The 8,168-nt window shown below is 42.9% G+C and overlaps 3 protein-coding genes across 4 annotated transcripts in view; 1 reads left to right on the top strand and 2 right to left on the bottom strand.

Annotated features, from left to right (window-relative positions):
- SARC_08925 (hypothetical protein) overlaps nucleotides 1-768 on the bottom strand; it is a 4,345-nt gene extending 3,577 nt beyond the window's left edge. Inside the window, exon 1 of the mRNA XM_014297078.1 lies at nucleotides 295-768. Coding sequence (XP_014152553.1) covers nucleotides 295-435 — 141 coding nt within the window. The 5' untranslated portion in view covers nucleotides 436-768. The remainder of the gene's footprint in view (nucleotides 1-294) is intronic.
- Nucleotides 769-3,377: 2,609 nt separating this feature from the next.
- Nucleotides 3,378-6,859, top strand: SARC_08926 (the record flags this gene model as incomplete). 2 transcript variants are annotated; one of them, XM_014297079.1, is made up of 2 exons in its annotated part: nucleotides 3,378-3,516; nucleotides 4,310-6,859. In XM_014297079.1, exons 1-2 carry the CDS (start codon nucleotides 3,508-3,510, stop codon nucleotides 6,692-6,694), a joined length of 2,394 nt encoding a protein of 797 aa, XP_014152554.1. In that variant the 5' UTR covers nucleotides 3,378-3,507. The 2 variants fall into 2 exon arrangements, with proteins under 2 accessions (XP_014152554.1, XP_014152555.1); XM_014297080.1 differs by having other exon boundaries at nucleotides 3,384-3,496; nucleotides 4,310-6,694.
- Nucleotides 6,860-7,568: 709 nt separating this feature from the next.
- The window catches only part of SARC_08927 (hypothetical protein), a gene marked incomplete at its 5' end in the record, with an annotated part of 4,111 nt that continues 3,511 nt past the window's right edge, over nucleotides 7,569-8,168 (bottom strand). The window contains one exon of the mRNA XM_014297081.1: nucleotides 7,569-8,023. Coding sequence (XP_014152556.1) covers nucleotides 7,944-8,023 — 80 coding nt within the window. The remainder of the gene's footprint in view (nucleotides 8,024-8,168) is intronic.

Raw genomic sequence — 8,168 nt, forward strand, 5'->3', positions numbered from 1 at the left:
TAATATATATATATATATATAAATATATGTGTGTTTATATAATTAGATAGAGATATGGATATAGAATAATAGTGTATGACTGCACATATCGATACGAAATGTTGTAGCCACGGCATGATCAACATATTTTGTGTATAGACTCTGAATAGTTGTTTTAAGGGTATGGCAATTCTTTCAATTAACAAGTGGATGCGTCAGAGTATCTTTCAAGGCATTGCTAACAACTTACAAGACATAAATACATCCGTGGAAATGAGAATGGCAAATACAGGTGAACGGTAAGATTCCACACACCACAGCATACGTGGCGGACAGTCTTCGCATACTGTACATGACGATGTGTTGGTGGAAGAACCAGAAAGCTGTGGCCAGCGCAACTTCCTGAACACAGGGTAGCGACATTATGAAATCGTAGATCCAAGCAAGACTATCCATGATGAGTACGTATAGATGTATGTCTGTGATGAACGGCGTGTTTATATTAAGTTTTATCTCGTATTAGGTGGCTAAACAAGAGAGTGATAAATAAAGTATGCGGGATTGCACCGGAAAAGGTAACACGATTGAATACTTCAGTCACTAGTGTGTAGCGTACTTATAGTGCACGATGATTAAAGGTGTGTTTGTCAACATCAACAGTTATGACTGTGGATTGCTGACAAGTAATTACGTGACAATTCTTTTTTTTGAAGTGTGCTATTGTCATGCTTCTCGGCGTATATCGTGTATTTATGTCTATTTATTCATAGCCCGCCTTTAAATACACAGGTATTGTCGTATATATATACGTAAATCTATACATATTTATATTATTGAATTTATAACTTATTGTACATACATACGTGACTACGTACACGCTGCTTTTTAAAATTTTAACCTCTGTATGTTTTACAATAAAAACAAAAATGCAAATATGTAAATGCATAGTAAATACAGTAAAATACTGACGGCATGACCGCGTGAGCCCTGAGGAAATAGGAATACAGAATAGTTTTCTTTTTTTTAAATTACAACGGACCCACACTCCTGTCCCACAATCGGCCCACCACCACAGCACCACTGCACCAGTGTGACCCCTGGCCCAGTCCGGCAGGCCCCCCCGCGACATGCCGACAAAAATCTCGTATAGGGGTAAAGGGAGTCAAGGTACTCCCAATTTCTCGATATCCTCCGAGTCCTCTGACTCTTCTCCCATTGACAGCCAGCATGAAGAATATCTATTCACTGACATTTTTAAACGGTTACTTTTTGTTGTATCCGACATCACAATAGAGTGTCAGGAGGGGAGGAGGCCACGAGGGGTGAACTGATCAATTTGTTTTTGTTTTTTTTAAAAAACAATATGACACTGACCAGAACACAGCTAAAAACTGTTTTTTTTTCACACACAGGGTGAGTCTGGTGAGACTGAGTGGAGTGAGGGGTCTATTTTTTATTTTTTAGGGTTTAGGATATATACACTTTAGAACGTTTATTTGGGTCAAAAGACGGGGTCCTAGAATATATGTTTTGAACACTGATCCTTTGGCTCCGAATATGCACCCACATGATGGCGACAACCTTAGGCCCGGCTTAGGGCCATATTTTTTTTGTATATGGTGCAGTCAGATATAGATCACTCTACTTGGTCCTTTATTTTTATATAATTTTTTTACGTCAAAAAATTGGAATTTTCAAAAACAAAATATCCAGTGTGATTAGGATTGTGTAAAGGAAGCCATTGCCGTAATAAAAAAATCGACCATTTTGATGGGGCCAAATATCCGACCATGTGGTGGCCAATATTTAGATTGTTGACTGTCGGCGGCCAAAACATTGAAATACTCTAAAGAAAACGCTTTAACGAGTATCAACCGAGCTATACGCCATAACCTTCTAAAAGAAACATATACGCAGGGAATGTGAAGAGAAGGCACTCTCTAAGGATACGACTGCAAAGTTTGAACACATTTATGTCGTGGGTTTAACACAGGGGGACCACTTGACGTCACATAGAGTATTAGGGTTGAGGGTTTAGGGTTTATTACCTTAGGGTTCATACTGAAGAAAGACTTCATGATTATACCATCGGTTCCTAATCAGATCTTCTTTGCTTTCAATCTCTTTCTTCTGTCTGTCCTTGCTGACGCACTTGTATAGACATCCTCCCATCGTTTGTTCAAATACTTCCCATCATATAGTAATCTAGTAAAACATCCACGAAAGTTTGTTCCCTATCAAAATTACTATCCCCATTTAATCAACTCTATTTCATCAGGTTCAAATTCATCATCTTGTATAACTGCAGTAAACTTGTTCGTTTGTCTGTCTTCTAAATTTTGTCTCTTCACCCGGCCACCACTCAAGTGCCTTGACCTGTTCGACATGCTTATCACAACAGAAGCTACCAATTACAGGTGTGCATACATTACACATATAGCATAGTAATAGTACGGCTACTTCTCATATTAGTGTTCTCTAACTTTGTGAGTGACAAAACATGTCAATGGAGACTCTTGGATATTTGTCAGGGTTTTCGGGGCATTAAATTGTGCCATAATCGACCCTAAAAGTGACTGATATCGACCCAAATAGTCTATATATACACAGCATATATCCAAAACGGCCAATTTTTCGAATTTTTGGTTTTGGTGAAGCTCGAACCAACCATTTTTTTTCTCGAAAAAGTGTCCGGGTGATTTTCAAGAGCAGGTCAGTACAAGCCGTTTCCGCTATCTAACTCCTCGATAGGGTTCACTGCCAAAGTCTGGGTTTGAAGTAAGGTGATCTATATCCGACTGCACCATATATATATACATATTATTTCGTTCTGGTCTTGTAGAAAAGAACTAAATATTTTAGGGGGGATCAAACTTTGAATATATCTTTTTAAAAACAAACTGAAAATACATATTGTTTGATTTCAATTTCTTTATATGTACACATTTTGTTTGTTTAAAAAAAACAAAAAGGAGGCTATGAATGTTTGTTTGGAAAAAAAAGAAGGCTATGCTATGAACCAACTGTGCCAAAAATTTAATTGTTGTTTTATATAAAAAAAAACGGTTTTCTCTAAATATTCAAAAAAAAAAACTGCCTATTTAGATTTCTGCCCTTCTCCCTTCTCCCTTCCGCTTTTTGTTGTTGATTATAAAAAGCCAGCCAGCAAAAAAAAAGCTATTCTATTTTTAGAGAATGAAGGGATATAATAGAGTATCGAACATCTATTTATACAATATCGGCCACACGCCTTTTCACCTGTGCTTAAAATTCGAAAGTCCAAACAAGCCGTTCAAAAAGTTCAAAAGTTCAAAAGTTCTATCGTGTGAGTTCTATTCGAATATTCAGTAACCAATATATTTAAATAGTTGGGTATACATACTACAGCATTGGAAGTAGTGCCATACTCACATACGTACAAGTGTACGTACAGACTATGTTGTGTAATGTATGTGAGAAGCCCGCCGAGCGTGTGTGCTCTTGCCTGACGCGGTTCTTCTGTTCTGTGGACTGTCAGGTACATTGGACATGCACAATGTAAGTATATGTTCAGTGTTCCCTGAGGCCTACCGATTCAGCAGCTATCGCATTCGGTTCAACAGGATATTCTGTAGCGTTGTGACGATCGTGCACATGCTATATTGAGTATCTGTGAGCGATTTAAAACCTCAATCACACACCAGTTAGGCGTCTTGTCTTTCACAGTCTTTCCATTAAAGGCTCCCGCGTAGATAGTATCTGTTTCGCTTTTGGAATGTCATAGTATTTCTCGTTCAATCCTTTCGGAAATATTTTAGTTGATCTCGCGCAATGCCTTTATCAAGCTTGGAGGATATATTGTGCGATACGTCGGCAGCACTCGTATAATGCGCTAAGTGTATAAATTTGTGACACGTGTTTGAGCGTTGTAATTGAGCTCGAAAATCAGGCCACTGACATTTCTGATGGCAACAGTCTGCCGACTTGTATTTCGTGCCCCAGTGGTGACCCATCTAAACTATCACTCGGGGAAACGCCTGTATAACAGTACACCTATCTATCATATTAGGAATGAGATCGGCTCGAGGGTAGTATATTCAGTACCTGGCCCATTGCGTGCAGGTAGTACGATAGGCACTACATAGGGGTCCGACAGGGCAATGGGAGCATGTCAAACTACATGAGCAACTTCGCATTCCAACTGTATATCCATCTGTTCTACCAATGATAAATGCCACAATGATAGTAGTGATGTAGAAATATTTGCATCACTCATATTCTTAAGATAGTGGTAGTGCAGAAATCAGCCCTTTGCTCATATTCTTCATATGGCACAATATACACTCCACAGGAGTCTGACTGGACAATTGGAGAACATCAGACGACATGTTCAATGGACAATGAGAACGGCATAGCCTCTCTGACTGTAAGTAGACCCGGGGCAACCACAGCAGTTAAGACAAACAACCCCACAACAAACACAGGCAGTAACAAGCCAACTTCAGCCAAGGACACAGAATCGTGTCCAGGTAAGATATCTCCTGTAGGTACGAAGAAGAAGATACCGGTAAGAGGTGAGCCAGGGTCTATTTTAAATGCACCGGGTAGTACACGAACTCATGAGTCAGTAGGGGACTCTGGAGATAAGAACGAAACTGTGAGTGAGGAAGCGGTAAGTGATACTGTGAGTCCGGCAAAAAAGACTGCGGGCAAGACCGCAAACGGTGAGGGCATGGAATTACGGGAGACCCAGATAGTGCCCACAAGTTCAAGCAAAAAGTCGGGTCCGATTTTAACGGACGTGGCTACATCCGTGTCTACGAGCTTTGGTACCAAGTTGTCATCACTGCTCAAGTATGGTTCGAGTGCTTTCAGCACTCTCGTCCCGGGCGAGCAAGTCGGTGAAGCGACTGGAGATACTGATAGTGGGAGTGGGAGTAGTAGTGTGGCTGCGGGGAGCCCGAATAAGGGCAATACTGAAATAACTGCTGGTATAGAGGGGCCTAGTACAGTTGAGAAGAATGCAGAGGATAGGACTTTGAATGCTCTTACTACGTACGAAGAGGATGTGGACATGGATGATGCGTTGGTAGTTGAGCCACCACAGTACATGGACTTTAACCTGAGTGTATCAGGTATCAATAGTGAACTACCAGACTTGGACCTGGGTTTGGATGAAGCAGCGGACACTGAGGATGGTATGAAGGAGAAAGGCAAAGGAAAAGGTGTTGCGGGGAATAAGAGTGGAGATAAAAAGGTATATAAGAATAGCCGAGTGGCTATTACAACCACAACCGTTGCTACTACCACCGCTCAGCCGAATAACACTACATCCGACTCTGAGAATGCTGACAGTTTGAACGAAACTAGAGTGGAATCCAATGCCGCCTTGAGTTTTACAACCACAGGCGTGCACGCTGATGCGGAGATTGCGAACTCGAAGGCATTGGTGATAGTGGCACCCACACCTGCCAACAGGCCGAAACGCGCCTGTGTGACGAAACCCAAACCTGTTCAGCAGACAGTGGTTATTGTAGAGAAGTCTGCGCCCAAGTACAAGAAGGTGAAGATTGATCACGCGGCTCTGGCGGCAATGAAAGCGGCGACGCTGAGCAGACCTAGGGGCACTCAGGCGCTCCCACCCACAATCAACGAAACGACGGGTGAGCAATACCCCAGACGACCCCCTAGACGCGTCCCAGGAACGTTTGTACACGAACGAGATATACCTATATGGATGCCAACCACTGCAGAGATGATACCCAAACGCAAGGATAAGACGGCCAGGATGGTAAAGGTGGATCCGAATCCCCAGATACAAGAACGTACCAAAAAGAAGCTGGCTGGAGTGGTGGTAAAGGTGTCGCTCGAAGCACCCGCTCAGATACCCGAGGGAGATAATCCAGATGTTATGGTTTGTCCCAGAGATGACTGTAGTAAGAGGTTCCTGGATAAAGTGGACTTTGGTATACACGAGAGACTGCATACGGGCGATCGTACCGAGGTGTGTGACTGGGATGGGTGTCCCAAAGTTTTTAAGACACGCCATTCGTACCTCACACACCATCGCATTCACACGTGTACCAAACACTTTGCATGTACCTGGATGGGCTGTGGTAAATACTTCGATCGAAATACCAAGCTTCTGGCTCACATGCGGACACACACTGGCGAAAAGCCCTATCGGTGTGCGTTTAAAGGATGTGGTCATCAATTTGCTCAAGCAAGTCATATGGCTACGCACAACCGCACACACACTGGAGAGAAGCCATATAGATGCACATGGGAAGGCTGTGACAAAAGCTTTGCACGCAGTAGTAGTCGCGAACACCACCTACGAACACACACAGGTGAACGACCATTTGATTGTACTTGGGAGGGCTGTGATAAGGCATTTGCACGCATGAACAGTTTAGTGGATCACATGCGCACACACACTGGTGAACGGCCCTACAAGTGTCAGTGGGATGGGTGCACCAAGGCATTCGCCCAAAGTAGTAGTCTTGGGACACACTGGAAGATACACACGGGTGAGAAGCCGTTTATTTGTGTGTGGCGTGATTGCGACAAACGCTTTGGTGACCGTAGTGGACTTGAGCATCACAAAAGGACACATACAGGTGAACGCCCCTTTCCGTGTAATGTGCCTGGATGTGGTAAGCGCTTCGCCCAGAGCACTAATTTGACCCGGCACATGAAAACGCATACCGAGCGGATGATCCAGGGATCCACTTGAGAAATGTAAAAAAGGTTTTAGTAAACATGTGGAGTACAGATGTGTGTGTATATCCTGGGATGGAGCGCATTGATGCACGTTGCAAATACGCGGCATACCTACAGTGTCAAGTCGGAGTCCTTAGTTGCTCTACCTCAATATGGAGTTTGGATATCACAAATAAACTGCATGGTGATGTTCTTGCCTGTGGAATCTGAATTTCGACCCTCGTGCTACGTTTTTGCGACCAACATCTGTCATGCACTAGCAAATATTTTTCATTTTTAAGTAAGAGTTTTGTTTACGAATGAAGTATGCGAGTGTGTGTATGTGCTGTCTTGTTGTAATCCACGTCATTTGACACGGAAATCTTGTTTCATGTAGCTCTGTCTGAAAGTTTACTGCAGCAATACGGCCAATTCGATATCTTACCCTTCAACCCATATGATCGAAGTGGAGGGACAATTTTTTTCTGGACCTTAAGGACAGGTCGGATGCAGGATCATCACGGCCTTCTGAGCCAGTGCAATGCGGTGGGCATAAATGATACAACTTGTACTATGTCGTTTGAAACAACGTGCAAGCTATTCTGTTGTCGATTCTATTCCGATGGCTTGGATCAGTTTTATGGTCTGCTGATCAGTTTTGTAATCTGCTGAAACGATCCAATGCGGTGAACCCATTTTCATACTTCTAGGTTGTGTTTATTGGGCGGGTGTGTAGTATGCTGGACCGGTACAATGCGGTGCACGCATTTCTACACTTCTAGGTTTGAATTCCTAAATGATGACTGTATCTCTATGCCCGTTGTTTGACAACTAGTTCGCCCAACGACCACTAGTGTGACGACTAGTTTTTCCACATCCAACTATTTAATAATATGTCTCTCCAAAATCCGATATCCTGACAATTTATTATTGGAATGCTACTAATGTGACAAATATCAGATCCAAAGGCCGCCTATCGGGGCTGCATGGCAGTACATGTAGGCTTATCCCGAACTCTAATACAAACAATCGATCGCACACATGCGGCTATCACGCAGTGCAGGTGTTGTCAAGCGGATATGCTTTTATAACTATCCACTGGCGGAGAGGCTCCGCTCAGTGGTACAATAGGGACGCTACGGTATCTGAAGATTTGCTTATCCATTGTTGGGCTAAGCAGGTCGTCATTGTATGACTTGCTTCTGCACCGACTTTATTGAGCATGTCAGGTGTGGACAACACAACCTTTGCAGACCACACAGATGACAAGTGCCCTCGGCATGCTAGCTCCACACATCCCTTTTGAATCGGCCTTTATGCTCCCACTGCGATACGGCATCACGTGCTGAATCGTTGTCACATTCTATAAATAGATACATGGATATATATAGTTACATAGGCATGACCGTGTCTCGTAAAGTCGTAGTCTATCGTTTGAGATCACCTTAGTCGAGAAATACAATCCCAATGACAAGTGAACCCTGCAAAGAAATCGTCGGGGATATATA

This window comes from Sphaeroforma arctica, assembly GCF_001186125.1.
Source record: "Sphaeroforma arctica JP610 unplaced genomic scaffold supercont1.853, whole genome shotgun sequence".
In the NCBI taxonomy this organism is placed as follows: Eukaryota; class Ichthyosporea; order Ichthyophonida; genus Sphaeroforma; species Sphaeroforma arctica.